The sequence below is a fragment of the Macaca nemestrina genome, chromosome 10 (genome assembly GCF_043159975.1).
Source record: "Macaca nemestrina isolate mMacNem1 chromosome 10, mMacNem.hap1, whole genome shotgun sequence".
In the NCBI taxonomy this organism is placed as follows: Eukaryota; Metazoa; Chordata; class Mammalia; order Primates; family Cercopithecidae; genus Macaca; species Macaca nemestrina.
In genome coordinates this window covers 67,441,818-67,459,668 of record NC_092134.1, presented here as the reverse complement: position 1 = coordinate 67,459,668, position 17,851 = coordinate 67,441,818, and the positions used below count along the sequence as shown (strand labels likewise).

Below are 17,851 nucleotides of genomic sequence, written 5' to 3'. Positions count from 1 at the left end.
TGTGGGGTTTTTTCTCCCATTTGCTGCTTTTACGCAAAAGCGTCACACATGGTAGCATTTAGGAGCCCCTTCACAGCTGAAGTGTTTCAAACACTAATGAATGGAAGTTTGGTCATATAATGCAGACAAGCTTTAAGGCATGCTTTACTGAATGGTGTACTGTGGTGACCTGGGAAAGGAAGAGAGGTATAAATTGTGTCGGTTAGCCACCCAGACAAAATGAAGCCATGTGGAAAATCAAATCTATTAAAGTATGAAGACTGTTATAAGCTGTTTTAAGCTGGCCATTCTTAAAGGGGCTCGGTCTGCTGCAGGAGTAAATGTTTACCTCTTCTCCCAGATCTTTTTCACATGCCGTCTTATGAGACAATGTGCAGCATTTGATAAAAATCATCCTCTCACTAACGACGCTTTTATCGGAAATGTTTATTGTCTCCGCTTTACCACCCATGTCCTGAAAGGTACTGCACATTTGTTAAATAAGCAAAAGGAAAGAGAACTTTGCGGCTCAAGCCGGCTCGCAGAAACCCCAACAAATTCCAGAGCCATAAGGAATCAAAAAAAGGAAAAGGGAAGGAGGAGTTAGATTTATATGAAGAGGGGGCCTTGCAAAAACATATATATTAGATTTTCTCTGCTTGGCTAGCCCACCATCAAATGTTTGGTCCATGCGGATTAGTATTGAGATTGAGCAGTTACGCTGAACTTGGGTCACTGTCTCAAAATGTGCTTTAATAAATACAAGGGGGAGGAAATGGATTTGGGAAGGCTCGTTGTCCGATCTGCCCCTGCTCTCACACTGCCTCTGCACAGTGGTGTAGCGGTCACACGCTGGTGTTGGCACCAAAACCGACCCGACCCAAATCCTGGTCCCACACACCCTGTAATTTTGGGCACATTCCTTGTCTGTGCCTTGGTTTTCTCATCTGTAAAATAGGAATATTAACAGAAGGTGCCTAAGCATCTGGTAAGCACTCTAAAAATACCAGCTATTATTACCAGTATCCGGAGGGTGGGTTCGTTTATGCCTTAAGAACTGATCCCCCTAACTCTTATTTTCCTTGTGTGCCGGTGTTTAAAACTGATGAATGGCATGCTGTCGGGAAAAATTTATTCCATTCCTATTTTTTTTCTAATTGGTGAGTAACCGTGCATTGCCCTGACCGTCTCTGGACAGCAAACAATTGAATTTGCTGACCAGTCGCCATGATGTCAAGCCTTAAGTCAACAGTGGCTAATGACCACTCTGGGAAAAAACAACACCTTGATTCCTCAATTACGGTTTAAGAAGCCCTGGCAATGAGGGCTCGCCAGTCATCGTCATCCTCTTTTGAGGCAAGCATAATGTGCTGTGGAAACAGGTTACCTCTGCACTGTTGGCAAGAGCAGCCCACACAGTGTAACGATTGAGCGTCATGGCTGTGCCCTTTGTGTGTTCCAGGAGGAAACTGAAGAGACATCCTCACAAGAGTCTGCCGAAGAGGACTAGGGGGCGCCAACGTTCGATTTCTACCTCAGCAGCAGTTGGATCTTTTGAAGGGAGAAGACACTGCAGTGACCACTTATTCTGTATTGCCATGGTCTTTCCACTTTCATCTGGGGTGGGGTGGGGTGGGGCGGGGGAGGGTGGGGGTGGGGTGGGGAGAAATCACATAACCTTAAAAAGGACTATATTAATCACCTTCTTTGTAATCCCTTCACAGTCCCAGGTTTAGTGAAAAACTGCTGTAAACACAGGGGACACAGCTTAACAATGCAACTTTTAATTACTGTTTTCTTTTTTCTTAACCTACTAATAGTTTGTTGATCTGATAAGCAAGAGTGGGCGGGTGAGAAAAACTGAATTGGGTTTAGTCAATCACTGCACTGCATGCAAACAAGAAACGTGTCACACTTGTGATGTCGGGCATTCATATAGGAAGAACGCGGTGTGTAACACTGTGTACGCCTCAAATACCACCCCAACCCACTCCCTGTAGTGAATCCTCTGTTTAGAACACCAAAGATAAGGACTAGATACTACTTTCTCTTTTTCGTATAATCTTGTAGACACTTACTTGATGATTTTTAACTTTTTATTTCTAAATGAGACGAAATGCTGATGTATCCTTTCATTCAGCTTACAAACCAGAAAAGGTTATGTTCATTTTTCAAAAAGGGAAGTAAGCAAACGAATATTGCCAACTTTTCTATTTATGGATATCACACATATCAGCAGGAGTAATAAATTTACTCACAGCACTTGTTTTCAGGACACTTCATTTTTAGGAAATCTACTTCCTACAGAGCCAAATGCCATTTAGCAATCAATAACACTTGTCAGCCTCAGAGCATTTAAGGAACCTAGACAAGTAAAATTATCCTCTTTGTAATTTAATGAAAAGGTACAACAGAATAATGCATGATTAACTCACCTAATTATGAGGTGAGAGGAGCGAAATCTAAATTTCTTTTGCTATAATTATATGTCAATTTAAAAAGCAAAAAAAAAAAAAAAAAAGGGGGCAGTCTGTCTCTCTCTGTCTCTCTCCCTCTTCCTCTCCCTCTCTCTTTTCATTGTGTATCAGTTTCCATGAAAGACCTAAATACCACTTACCTCAAATTAAGCATATGTGTTACTTCAAGTAATACGTTTTGACATAAGATGGTTGACCGAGGTGCTTTTCTTCGGCTTGAGTTCACCATCTCTTCATTCAAACTGCACTTTTAGCCAGAGATGCAATATATCCCCACTACTCAATACTACCTCTGAATGTTACAATGAATTTACAGTCTAGTACTTATTACATGCTGCTATACACAAGCAATGCAAGAAAAAAACTTACTGGGTAGGTGATTCTAATCATCTGCAGTTCTTTTTGTACACTTAATTACAGTTAAAGAAGCAATCTCCTTACTGTGTTTCAGCATGACTATGTATTTTTCTATGTTTTTTTAATTAAAAATTTTTACAAATACTTGTTTCAGCTTCTCTGCTAGATTTCTACATTAACTTGAAAATGTTTTAACCAAGTCGCTCCTAGGTTCTTAAGGATAATTTTCCTCAATCACACTACACATCACACAAGATTTGACTGTAATGTTTAAATATTACCCTCCAAGTCTGTACCTCAAATGAATTGTTTAAGGAAATGGACTAATTGACTTGCAAAGACCTACCTCCAGACTTCAAAAGAAATGAACTTGTTACTTGCAGCATTCATTTGTTTTTTTCAATGTTTGAAATAGTTCAAACTGCAGCTATCCCTAGTCAAAACTATTTTTATAAAAGACGTTTGATAGAAAGGAACACATTTTTACATATTTTTGCAAAATAAGTAAATAATAAATAAAATAAAAGCCAACCTTCAAAGAAACTTGAAGCTTTGTAGGTGAGATGCAACAAGCCCTGCTTTTGCATAATGCAATCAAAAATATGTGTTTTTAAGATTAGTTGAATATAAGAAAATGCTTGACAGATATTTTCATGTATTTTACACAAATGTGATTTTTGTAATATGTCTCAACCAGATTTATTTTAAACGCTTCTTGTGTAGAGTTTTTATGCCTTTCTCTCCTAGTGAGTGTGCTGACTTTTTAACATGGTATTATCAACTGGGCCAGGAGGTAGTTTCTCATGACGGCTTTTGTCAGTATGGCTTTTAGTACTGAAGCCAAATGAAACTCAAAACCGTCTCTCTTCCAGCCGCTTCAGGGAGGTAGTTTCAAAAGCCACATACCTCTCTGAGACTGGCAGATCGCTCACTGTTGTGAATCACCAAAGGAGCTATGGAGAGAATTAAAACTCAACATTACTGTTAACTGTGCATTAAATAAGCAAATAAACGTGGCTCATAAAAATAAAAGTCGCATTCCATATCTTTGGATGGGCCTTTTAGAAACCTCATTGGCCAGCTCATAAAATTGAAGCAATTGCTCTTGTTGGCCAAACATGGTACACTGAGTGATTTCCATCTCTGGTGAAGTTACACTTTTATTTCCCGTACGTTGTACAATCAAAACACACTACTACCTCTTAAGTCCCAGTATACCTCATTTTTCATACTGAAAAAAAAAAAAAAAAGCTTGTGGCCAATGGAACAGTAAGAACATCATAAAATTTTTATATATATAGTTTATTTTTGTGGGAGATAAATTTTATAGGACTGTTCTTTGCTGTTGTTGGTCACAGCTAAATAAGACTGGACATTTAACTTTTCTACCATTTCTGCAAGTCAGGTATGTTTGCAGGAGAAAAGTATCAAGACGTTTAACTGCAGTTGACTTTCTCCCTGTTCCTTTGAGTGTCTTCTAACTTTATTCCTTGTTCTTCATGTAGAATTGCTGTCTATGATTGTACTTTGAATCGCTTGCTTGTTGAAAATATTTCTCTAGTGGATTATCACTGTCTGTTCTGCACAATAAACATAACAGCCTCTGTGATCCCCATGTGTTTTGATTCCTGCTCTTTGTTACAGTTCCATTAAATGAGTAATAAAGTTTGGTCAAAACAGATCAAGGAGGGAGACACTCACAAGTCATTTTGTTGCACCCCTTGCACACACCTTGGTACACACATACATAAAGTGTGTTTTACATATCATACTCCTTCAATCAACTGCCCTGAGCTCACCTTTCAGATTCTGACATTTAATTCTACAGAGACAATCTTAGAAGAAACATGAAGAATAAGCTGTAGTTCCAAACTATAGAATTTTTACTTCAGGCTAGCATCTACAAAGTTTGTAAGGGAAGTAACTAATGCAACAGTTGTCTTTGAAGTAACATTGAAGAGAGATCTAGAAGTTTGATCAAAAGAATAAGAAATGAAAGCCACGAAGTGTCTCCTAGATAGGAGCCTTTTAACTCTAAAAAGTACTAGCAAAGTCAGAATGATTCTACCAAGTTCAAGGTCAACTTGACACTTAAGTTGCTAATTATGAATATATCCAGGATTTTTAAAAAGCTAAAACTTCTGGTTTGTACTATCACCATTGTTACTCAAATTTTCTTCATTTAGCTTCTTAAGAGAAATTTGTTTCTAGAAAGAGTTTGCCAATTTTAAGACATCTGCTGTCAGGAAATTTGTTAAATGTATTACTTCATTCCTGAATTCATTCACTTATTCTCACAGTCAGTATTCTGTGAGTACCTTACTGAGTTATCCTGAAAAGTGGTTGCATCCCGAAACCCCTGCCAATACCAAGGACAAATCACAGGCCCTCTCACAGAAAGCCTTTATGGTCACCATCAGAGAAGGAGAATGGGTTTCAGCCAATGTAGCATTTCATATGGGAGCGTGGGGAGGGTATGTATCTTTTAATGGGCTGAGGATGCTCAACTCTTTAGTGAATTCAGGAATAGTAAGTGGTGTAGTACTCTAGGCAGAAATAAAAACAGAATTTAGGAATGAATACCCTCCAGCCAGGGGGCATATGATGCAAACTCCAGCTGTAACAAAACTTCAGAGAAGTGAAACATAAGGAGCCCAAGACCAGCACCGTGGCGCACTCCTATAGTTTCAGCTACTCAGAAGGCTAAAGCAGGAGGATCACTTGAGTCTAGGAGTTGGAGGTTGCAGTACACTATGATCACACCTCTGAATAGCCACTGCACTTCAGTCTGAGCAACACAGCAAAACTCAATCTCTCAAGTTAAAAAAAAAAAAAAAAAAAAAAAACAAGAGCAGAGAGAAGACGGCAGATTTGATGCTCTTCTTTTCAAGTTAGTTTTATTTCTGTGAGATGACTTTTTATTGAGCAAGACTAATTTCTAGAGTTAGGTAAGGTCATTCTTGAGAAATTACTCTTCATATCTAGGAATTCTGGCCTAAAAGTGGAAGAAAAATTGAAAAAATCAAAATTATTTTTGAAATACATAATTCAGATAGATAACAACCAGGGGGTCAAAAGGCAACAACAGGGGTCTACACCCCTAATCCGAGTTCGGCCATCTGTAAGACTTGGCAATTCGGTTTCTTCTGAAGTAGGAGGGGAATGGCTGCAGATATGACCCTCTCTCCTCCATCCTCAGCCTATGTATTTGGGACTCCACCTAAGCTGAGCCAGTCATGCCTTGGTTCCTCTGTCATACCAAGACCCAGTTACGGCCCATGGGAAAATGCCTCATGTCAGTGAGCAATACTCCACTTTGTACCTAGTTTGTAGTAGTTAGGCTCTTGTGTTTGCTTTTGAGCCTGAATCAACACCTTGATGATCTGCCTCCACTCCATGAGTAAGTCTATCTCAGCCTTCCCAGGGCCCTAAATTCTTCCCCTGTACTGCCACCAACCCTAAGATTGATCCCTTGTGACCTGTTAGTCCCATCTCCCTTCTATTCAATTACCTATTTTCTCACTTTTGGGTTTTGCTTGTCCTGTGGCTTCCTTAGTCCTAGTTTAAGCATACATTCTTGAGGATGTGAAATAGCAACATTTGAGAATGCTGTGCTGCCAGAACCCAGACTATGGGGTATCTACCTTGAAAGAAACTTGCTTTGTGAGGAAAATGGTAGACACAGATCTAGCTCTAGTAGTGTGCTGCTGCTGAGAATCTAGAGAGTTCAGAGAAAAGAGGAGACCTTTAACACACTGCCATGTGTGTTTTGAGATCTCCCCAAATCCTGGAGATCTCAAAAGCGTCAATGTCCTCCCAAGTCAGATCACTGACTAATGTCTGCTGTTCCACTGGGCATATTGGTCAGGTTTTAGAGGAATCTAAGGAAGAAGAGCTGCCATCTAAGTAGTAATGCTCCAAGAGATGCAATGAAACAAAGACAAAGTTAATATTAAAATGCAGATAGTTTAGTCTAGCACAGGCTAGCAGCTCCTGCCCTAGAAATGAATGGCTGTGTTAGCCAGGATCCCTTCAGTTGCACTGGACATAAACCCAATACAGAATGACTTAAGCCAAACAAAACAAAACAAAACAAAGTGTGTAGTAGCTGATAAACTAGGAAGTCCAGGATGTGGATCTTTAGGCACGGCTTGATCCAGGGACCCAAGGATGCGGCCAGACCTATAGTCTGTATATAACCTATAGTTCAGCTTTTCTCTATCTTGGCTTCATTCTTGGATAGGTTATGTTCTAGCGATGACAGGGTAGCTGCTGTAAGCCCCACACCCACATCATCTCGATCTAGCAAACTCTGAAGAAAGATCCTTATTTTTTTTTCAATATTTCTAACAAAATCTTGGGGTTGAATACTGTTGGGCCAATTTGGATCTCACGCCAATCACTATAAAATCATTCTGGCCAGAAGTGGGTGGGAGTGGGGAGAAAACGCTGATTGGTCAGATCAGATGTGGGTCCCATGTCTGTCCCCGGAGCCGGTCCATAAAGGCGGACCTCAGTAAGTGAGGGGGAAGGAAGAGAGCAGGCCCAGCCCCACGTGAAACACGAAATCAGAGATGCCCCAAAGACAAACGCAAGCCCACAGCCAGGAGAAGGGAAAATAGATACAGGAGAGAGGAAGGATAGCAGCTGCCTGTTACAATGGCACAGCCAACAACTCTCACTTAACACCCAGAAACTGAGGTGAGATAAATGTGAGCAAGGCTGAAAAATGTCACAGACTTTACCATGAATGTGAATGGAAATCAAATACCCTGAGAATTGTTGGTCTGGCAGTGGACTTTGCAGGAGGATAAAGACACCTCGTTTAGAGGCACTGAGACTTTACTGTTTCTTACCATGAAACAATTTAGCCTATCTTGATTGGGACAAGTAGTGACAACTCTTTTTGCATCATCAGTTTTTTGCTTACAAACCACCTTCACAAATTTTCTTTCTTTTCATCTTCATCACCATGGTGAGTAATAGAGCAGGTATTATTATTATTATATTTATTTTACAGATGGGTTAACTGAGGCTCAGAGAGCCTAAGTGACTGACTTGGGAAGACAGCTGGTAAATGGCAAAGCCATAATGTAATCTCAGGTTCCACACTCTCCTCTAGGCTGGTGCATACCCACAGAGTATTGCATGCAATTCCTGTTCAGGATGAACTTTCTTTTGGGTGCACATCCCTAACATAGTTAATCCTAGCTTCCCAAGCTTCAGTCAGATTTTCCAAAGTTATATTTTCAAAGGGAGCACTGAAATAGCAGCACACTCAGTCTCCAAGTCTTCAGTACCCTTCAGTTGGAAAGATTCTGTTGCATTGTGGAACACCTAAACCTAGCTATTCATCTCATTTAGCAGTCTAAGAATATATATCAAGAGACTATGAGCTATATCAGGTTTAGGGGATTCTCTAAATTGCAGCAAGTAAGCTGGCCATAAGACTCAGAACATTCTGCAAGACCAGTAACGTTTAAGGCCCCATTCCTCTACCTTTCGTCTAGTCCCCAAATCTATAGGCTTGTCGAAGTTCCCTGTGGCCTCATCTCTGAAATCAGGCATTAGGTGGGCTGATATATGGTAATTATTTATTACAACAGGATACATTTAGCCATAAAACAATTATGTTTAGCCTAATCCCAGCCAACTTAATCACATCATGAAAAATAAAACCTATATTTCAACCAGCTAATGAAAATGTGAAACTTACCTAAATCTGTAAGATACATCATGCTGTCCATCCAACAATTACAGAAGTCATCTTTACAAGACAAAGGTCTTCAAATATCTCTTGAATGTGTCTGCTTTCTCTTCATCACCGTTGCCACTACTACAGTTCAAGCACCACTACATTTTTATGCTCCGTATGCTCTCACCCCACTTCAATTTTTTCTTTACCCACAGCCAGTGTCATCTTTTGAACAACAGAAATCCAATCACAAATTTTATGGTCTTAGTAAAATTCAAAATCTTTCCTATGGCCCAAATGGCCTGGACAGTCTGACTCCTTCCTTTTTGAGCCCAAGCTGTCTCAGTCTTCCTTACTTTGTGCTCACTTGCCTTAGGGTGGCTTGGAATGCACCTTTCTCCTTCCTATAACCTTGAGCACTTTTTCCTAGGCTCTAGTACCCCCTGTTTGGAATTCTTTTCCTCCTCAGCCTCTCTTTCACTCTGGCAAACCTCCTCCTCAGTCTTCAGATCTCAGTTGAAATGTTTCTCCCTCTAGGGTAGCCTCTCTGCCTTCTCACTTCCAACTCTGACATACAATCAGGTCCTCTAGTGCAAGGGTCACCAGACCCCATTACCAAACCATTACCAGTTTTTGGTTTGTAGCCTGTTAAGAACTGGTCTGCACAGCAGGAGGTGAGCGGCAGGCAAGTGAGCATTTCCACCCATGCTTCGCCTTCTGTCAGATCAGCGGTGGCATTAGATTCTCACAGGAGCACAAACCCTATCATGAACTACGCATGCAAGAGATCTAGGCTGTGCGTTCCTTATGAGAATCTAAGATGGAAGAGTTTCATCCAGAAACCATCCTTCACTGCCAACACCCCGATCCATGGAAAAGTTGTCTTCCATGAAACCGGTTGCTAGTGCCGAAAAGGTTGATGACCCTGCCCTGGTGTATATTCTCTCTTTTCATTTGTATAATTTAAGGGATACAAGTGCAATTTTGTCACATGGATATATTGCATAGTGGTGAAGTCTGAACTTTTAGTGTAGCCATCACCTGAATAATGTACATTTTACCCATTAATTTATCATCATCCACTCCCCACCCTTTACAGTCTCCTATGCCTATCATTCCACACTCTATGTTCATGTGTACACTTTAGCTCCCACTTATAAGTGAGAATATGTGGTATTTGACTTCCTGTTTCTGAGTTGTTTCACTTAAAATAATGGCCTCAAGCTCCATTCATGTTACTGCAAAAGACATGATTTCATTCTTTTTTATGTTTGTATATGTACACTGCATTTTCTTTAATCATCTGTTGATAGACACTTCAGTTGATCCCCTGTTTTTGTGATTGTTGAATACTGAATATATTCAAAAATATATTGAATATATTCTCGTGTAACACCCTAGACTTCTCCCTGGTAACAATTACTGCAGTTGTCATTAACCAATTGTGTGATGTGCCCCTGTGGAGCACGAGAGCAAGTCTGTCTTGCCATCTCTGTCTTTCTAGCACCTGGCACAGTGGTGGAACACAGTTGCTCTTCCAAAACTGCTTGAATGAAATGAACCATACAAAGTTTCCTCTGCACTGAGCAGACAGACTTTTTCTAGCATCCTCTCATCTGGCCTTTTCCTAGAGCCCTCCTGTCCTTTAGCACCCTACTAACCTTCTCTCAGAACTTACTTTCCCTTGCCTGTGCAAGGCTCTGCACTCCAAGCCTCTCTCTGTTGCCACCCCATCACTTCCTCAACACAGCCAATGTAATCTCTCCTCTGCCCCATTTGTATGAGTTCAACTTTCTACCAGCATGTTCATCCTGAAAAAGTATCTGCTAAACAAATGAATTGACAACGGATGCTCCATAGACAAACACCTAACACAGTGTCTCAGATATAGTGTGCCCTGGGAACAGACAGTGGTTGCTCTGAATTACTCGGCATCTATTTTCACCTCTGCTAACAGAACTTTTTTTTTCTTCAGGAGATTTCTCTCCTTACTCTCAGCCTATGAGATTCAGCTGGAGCTGACATCCAATCCCTGGTGGCAGAGGAGGGTATGCGACTTAGTTCAGGCCAGTGGATATACTTTGACCCTCTGATTGGTTCAAGCAGAGGCACACAACTCAGGGTAAACCCATGATGTTTAATGTCAGTACTTTTCTGGGACTGGTAGGAAAGTCAGCCCTTCTCACTCTGGTAGACTTGAAGCTGGTACACTGCATGCCTGTGGCTTCTGAAGGAAGGGTGGTGAGGAGGAAGACATTTGGCCACAGCATGGGATGGGCTTGTTGGACAATGAATCCAGCACAGAGAAAAGCAGAGACAAGATTTGGAGACAGACAAAGTGTTGAAGACATAATTTGAGCCACCGGATTTCTTTGTGCCTGGAGGTTTTCAGTTACATGAGCTAATAAAGTTCCTTCTTTTCTTGAAGTTTGTCGGATTTGGGGTTCTCTCACTTTCACCCAGAAGAATCCTGATGATGCTGTAAACTAAATAATCAATAACTACAGGAATGCAGTGAAAGTCGACAAAAATCACCTTCAGAAGACCCCATTCTAGCCATGGTTCTACAACTCTCAGAGGCTGAGACCTTGGACAAAGCTCTGAGTTCCCATTTCCTTATCTTTAGACTGAGCATCGTGGTTGACCTTTATCTCTTTATCTATAGACTGACCTTTAATATTGTTTCTAGGTTTAAAATTCTTTAATTCTGTGATACTAAGATGTCCACAAAGCTTAAACACAACAGAACTAGTTCATAGAGGTGAGAATTTAGATTAAGAGCCTATAGAGGAAATAGTACTGAATCAGGGGACACCTTTCATGCATCTGCCATATCTCACGTGTTCACAGCTTCCTAGTGTATTTCCAAGTTAGAGAAATGAGGAAACTCCTGGGGTGATAACAGAACCTACTGAAATTTGAAACCCACAAATAACAAAATAGCAACCCCACAGGCAGCAGTGGAGTTTCATGAGAGAGCTTGTTTATTTCTTTATGTGTGTGTGTATACATATATATACACATATACACACACACACGTATATGTGTATGCATGTATCATATATATGCATATATATATCACTTTAAGTTACATAGATGCAAGATATGTCTTTTCTTAAATTAAGATAATATAAAGTCATTCATAATTAACCATATATAGTAATAATAATAATAACAGTGGTAAAAATTAAAAATCGTAGCCAGAGGCTAGTAAAGAAAGCAGAGCTAGTGAAGAAAGTAAATGAAACATCATCTATCATGGCACATGGATCAACGTAAGAAAATGTGCTATTATTCTGGTCATAATGGAAAACATGACATAGATTTGTAACTGACATGGTTTCAGCTTTTAACCAAATATTTCTCTGGAACTCCATTTGAATCAAAAAGACATTCTGCATAGAAGTATTCTTCCTATAGAAGGAACAACTGCCATATGGAAATGGACATTAAGCCAGAGTCTAATCTTACATCAGTCAATGAAAATCCTCCTACAATCATTATTAATAGCATCCTGATTTATGCATTTTCCTTTAGAGTTATGTTAACTGAAAATCTAGCTTCACACGTAAAACCATCAAACTAGAATCATTCTCTATTTCTTCTTACTATTCATTTGTATATCCTTGAGGTCATTCCAATGAATTCTTTTCTATTTAACGTGTTATTCCTGAGCCTGTCACATAACCTGAAATAAAAAAATGAAATCTTGACCAATTTCCCAATGGTCACAGACAACCATACCTCCTTAAACAATTATCTTTCAACTAGCCTCAGATTAAAATTTTAGAACCACTTTTAAAATTTCTTTTCGTGCCTGTGTCCTAAATGGTATTACCTAGGTTTTCTTTTAGGGTTTTTATGGTCTTAGGTCTTATGTTTAAGTCTTTAATTCATCTTGAGTTAATTTTTGTATAAGGTATAAGGAAAGGGTCCAGTTTCAGTTTTCTGCATATGGCTAACCAGTTTTCCCAACACCATTTGTTAAAAAGGGAATCCTTCCTTTCCCCATTGCTTGTTTTTCTCATGTTTATCAAAGATCAGATGATTGTAGATGTATGGCGTTATATCTGAGTCCTCTGTTCTGTTCCATTGTTCTATATATCTGTTTTGGTACCAGTGCTGTGCTGTTTTGGTTACTGTAGCCTTGCAGTATAGTTTGAAGCCAGGTAGCATGACGCCTCCAGCTTTGTTCTTTTTGCTTAGGATTGTCTTGGCTATATGGGCTCTTTTTTAGTTCCATATGAAATTTAAAGTAGCTTTTTCTAATTCTGTGAAGAAAGTCAATGGTAGTTTGATGGGGATAGCATGGAATCTATAAATTACTTTGGGCATTATGGCCATTTTCATAATATTGATTCTTCCTATCTATGAGCATGGAATGTTTTTCCATTTGTTTGTTTCTTCTCTTATTTCCTTGAGCAGTAGTTTGCAGTTCTCCTTGAACAGGTCCTTCACATCCCTTGTAAGTTGTATTCCTAAGTATTTTATTCTCTTTTTAGCAATTGTGAATGGGAGTTCACTCATGATTTGGCTCTCTGTCTATTATTGGCATATAGGAATGCTTGTGATTTTTGCACATTGATTTTATATCCTGAGACTTTGCTGAAGTTGCTTATCAGCTTAAGGAGATTTTGGGCTGAGATGTTGGTGTTTTCTAAATATGCAATCATGTCATTAAACACCAAAAGCAATGGCAACCAAAGCCAAAACTGACAAATGTGATCTACTGAAACTAAAGAACTTATGTACAGCAAAAGAAACTATCATCAGAGTGAACAGGCAACCTACAAAATGGGAGAAAATTTTTGTAATCTATCCATCTGACAAAGGGCTAATATCCAGAATCTACAAGGAACTAAAACAAATTTACAAGAAACAAACAACCCCATCAAAAAGTGGGCAAAGGTAGGAACAGACACTTCTCAAAAGAAGACACTTATGCAGCCAACAAACAAATGAAGAAAAGCTCATCATCACTGGTCATTAGAGAAATGCAAATCAAAACCACAATGAGATACCATCTCATGCCAGTTAGAATGGCTATCATTAAAAAGTCAGAAAACAACAGATGCTGGAGAGAATGTGGAGAAATAGGAACACTTTTACACTGTTGGTGGGAGTGTAAATTAGTTCAACAATTATGGAAGACAGCACGGCAATTCCTCAAGGATCTGGAACCAGAAATACCATCTGACTCAGCAATACCATTACTGGGTATATACCCAAAGGATTATAAATCATTCTACTATAAAGACACATGCACATGTATGTTTATTGCAGCACTGTTCACAATAGCTAAGACTTGGAACCAACCCAAATGCCCATCAATGATAGACTCGATAAAGAAAACGTGGCACATATATACCACAGAATACTATGCAGCCACAAAAAAAGGGTGAGTTCATGTCCTTTGCAGGGACATGGATGAAGCTGGAAACCATCATTCTCAGCAAACTAACACGGGAACAGAAAACCAAACACCACATGTTCTCATTCATAAGTGGGAGTTGAACAATGAGAACACGTGGATGCAGGGAGGGGAACATCACACACTGGGGCCTGTCAGTGGGTGGGAGGCTGAAGAAGGGATAGCATTCGGAGGAATATCTAATGTAGATGATGGGTTGATGGGTGCAGCAAACCACCATGGCACGTGTATACCTATGTAACAAACCTCCATGTTCTGCAAATGTATCCCAGAACTTAAAATTATTTCTTTTAAAAAAAAATTATTTCTTTTAAAGTTTTTCGTATCATTTGTGAGGGCAGTCAGTGCATATTAGCTATGGTCCAATGAAGAGAGATAGGAAAAGCATGGAGGAGGCCGAGCATGGTGGCTCATGCCTGTAATCCTAGCAATTTGGGAGGTTGAGGCAGGCGGATCACCTGAGGTCAGGAGTTCGAGACCAGGCTGGCCAACATGGTGAAACCCCATCTCTATTAAAAATACAAAAATTAACCAGGCCTGGTGGTGCATATCTGTAATCCCAGCTGCTCAGGAGGCTGAGGCAGGAGAATCAATTGAACCTGGGAGGTGGAGGTTGCAGTGAGCCGAGGTCATCATTGCACTCCAGCCTGGGCTACAGAATGAGACTCTGTTCAAAAAAAAAAAAAAAAAAAGGCATGGAGAAGCTGTGATGCTTCCTATGGCCTCTCCTGCCCCATTGGAGAGGGTAGTGGATGGGAGGGGAATGGAACTGTATTGAAAACATTTTTCAATGTGGTCTTTGTTAACTATTATTCAAAGGCTCTGAAGAAATAAGAAAATGTAACAACTTTCCCTCACCTATTTGTCAAGCCATAAATAAGAGGCTAGGTTATAGCATGTGGCACCAACCGTTCTGAAATCATTTTCCTTTCTTCTTTCATAAGGGTGTAAAAGTATATGGTGCATTCTCAATTTACTTAGGAAATGGCTGGAGGAAAAGAGCTTAGGAAATATTCATTTCCCATGGAACACAGGAAATCTGCATAACCTTCTCTCTATCTCTTTCCTTTTAACATTTGGGTTTAAGCCAATATTTTTTAACTCATTAGCCTTTAACTGAGCAGTTATTTAACACATCTGAGGGTTGTTTAGATTCTTACTTTTCACGTAATCAGTGTATGCAAACTAAAGTGCAACTGTACACAGTGACAGTGGCTTTCATTAATTCATTCCACATGTTTACTGAGCACCTACTATGTTCCAGGCACTATGCCATGTATTGGAACTACCAAGACAAATAGTCCAATCTCTGCACCCATGGAGAATAAAGTCCAGCAGGAGAAACTGAAAACAAATGTCATACTTGAAGGGATAGATACTCCGTCTCCATAAAGTGATTCTTTCACGTTGCATGCCTATAACAAAGCATCTCATGTACCCTGTAAATATATACACCTACTATGTACCCACAATAATTCAAAATAAAAAAATTTAAAGGAAGCAAACAGCAGTGATAATAGAGTATATGAAGGGAAATACCAGAGGGATGCACCCGGAGCTGTGGGAGGTACAGCATCCCCATTTAGGGGGCGCCATTGTTGAGAATGGCATCTCTAAGGAGGGCACAGCTAAACTGAACCTGAAAGATGAGAAGGAGTTTAGCCAAGCAAAAAGGAAAAGGGAAGTGGAGGATGCTCCCAATAGATCCATAATATAGTCTACACACCAGCACCATGCAAACAAAATAATTGTGCTAAAAAGATTTTTTAAAACAACTATCCATGTTTAAATTACATCACTGTAATGACTGAAGAATGAGTTGCCATGGTATCTGATTCTGTGTGCTCTTGAACAACTAATTGGTGGATGACAATGTGCCAGCACAACTCCGGGCACAGACAGAGTGGAGTGGATCAGAGCTGAGGCTCAGAAATGACTCTGTCAGAAGCCATTTCATGTTGTGAAAATCTCATGAATTTCCTGAAACGAAGGTCATTTATACTCCAGATGAACAGACAGGAAGATAAATGTAGGGAGAAGGGTGGAGGGAAAGCAAGCAGAGGACACCAACAGATGTTTCCAAAAAAGTGTATACATAACTTTTCCTTCACTTTCTATAGCTCCTGTTGCAACAAATCCTGTTGACAAGCACTGTTGCAGTTCTACAAGAATGCCCTAATAAATATAAATGATAGTCTTAAAAGTATTGTATGATGCTTTTTCCTTGCATTTTAAGGACATGAATAGGCATATCAAATTCATATCTGTTAGGATTGATAAGTAGAATTTATCCAATTGAGTTTATGTTACTAAATATTTATATTTTTGGATTGAGTTTTTCTCTTTTTTTAGGCTAAATCCAGATGTTTTCAATTCATGCAAGATGACAACAGAGATGTAATACATTCTTCAATAATCCATATAAAGCTTAGCACAATGCCTGGCATGTAATAAGTGTTCGATGCTTAATAAATGTTAGCTATTATTATTGTTGATATGACCTCTTTACAGAAAATAAATAGAAAATGTTTTCTGAGACATGTACACTCTTTTAAAATCAAGCACATGATGAAGAAAGCAAGTAGTTCACAAAATCTTATAATGAAAAACAACAGTGACTTGCTTCCTCCTGCCCATAGCCTCTCTTCTTATTCCTCAGATACAATTAATTGCCTTTCATTTTCTCAGCTGTTCTTTCAGGTATTTGCTTTCCTATTTTTAAATTATAGACATATATCTTTTTATTGATTAACTCATTCCAGGTGTTATCAATTGACATCTTTTCGTGGCAGATGAGGATTTAGGTCTCTTGCATCATTTCCTTTAGTCACTCACTCAGGAAACAACAATAACTACTGTTATTATTTTGAGACAGGGTCTCTCTCTGCGGCTGCAGCGCAGTGGCATGATCAGTCTTGGCTCACTGCAACCTCCACCTCCTGGGCTCAAGCCAACCTCCCACGTCAGCCTCCCAAGTAGCTGGAACTATACAGGAACATGCAACTATACCAGGCTAATTTTTTGTATTTTTTGTAGAGACAAGGTCTCCCTATGTTGCCCAGGCTGGTCTCAAACACCTGAGCTCAAAAGATCTGCCCACCTCAGCCTCCCAAAGTGCTAGGATTACAGGCCTGATCCACTATGCCTGGCCAACTCAACAAATAATTATTGAACACCTAGAGTGCCAAGAATTACATAGGCACTGAGGATACCACAGTGAACAAAACTGACAAAAACTCCTTGCCTGCAAGAAGTTTACATTCTAATGGGGAAAAGAGACATTAAATATGTCAGCGGGTTACATGTTCAATGGAGAAAAATTTAGTTGGCGACCAGAATATGGAACACTGGCTAGAGAGGACTACAGTTTTAATACTTTGGTCATGAAATGCCTCTCTGAGAGGTTGATATTTGACCAGACTCTAACTTTGGGAATTTTCTGTTGTTGTTTCTTTGATAATTTCTTTGCCTTCATTTTCTCTGTTCTACCTTTTTGGATACCCTACTAATCAAATGTTGAACTTCCTGGTTTAATCCTCTACAATGCTTGGATTTTCTTTTCTACCTTTCTCTGTCTTTGACTTTTTGTTCTATTCTCTGGGAGATTTTCTTGATTTTTCTCTTTTTAACTATTCATACAACAAGTATGTGGAGGTCTTTTTTCTTGAGACTCTTCAGTTGTCCTGGAAAGTCACCTCTGAATTCCCGGCTTGGGACAGAAACCACGACGTTGACGTTTTATGTCCAAATAAATAGATGGGCGGCGGGCGCGGTGGCTCACGACTGTAATCCCAGCACTTTGGGAGGCCGAGGCAGGTGGATCATAAGGATCGAGACCACGGTGAAACCCCGTCTCTATTAAAAATACAAAACATTAGCCGGGCGAGGTGGTGGCACCTGTAGTCCCAGCTA

General features: G+C 39.7%; 1 protein-coding gene across 1 annotated transcript in view; it reads left to right on the top strand.

Moving 5' to 3' along the window:
• LOC105473439 (high mobility group AT-hook 2) overlaps positions 1-1,595 on the top strand; it is a 137,803-nt gene extending 136,208 nt beyond the window's left edge. The window contains exon 6 of the mRNA XM_024790199.2: positions 1,442-1,595. Coding sequence (XP_024645967.1) covers positions 1,442-1,489 — 48 coding nt within the window. The 3' untranslated portion in view covers positions 1,490-1,595. The remainder of the gene's footprint in view (positions 1-1,441) is intronic.
• Positions 1,596-17,851: the final 16,256 nt, after the last annotated feature.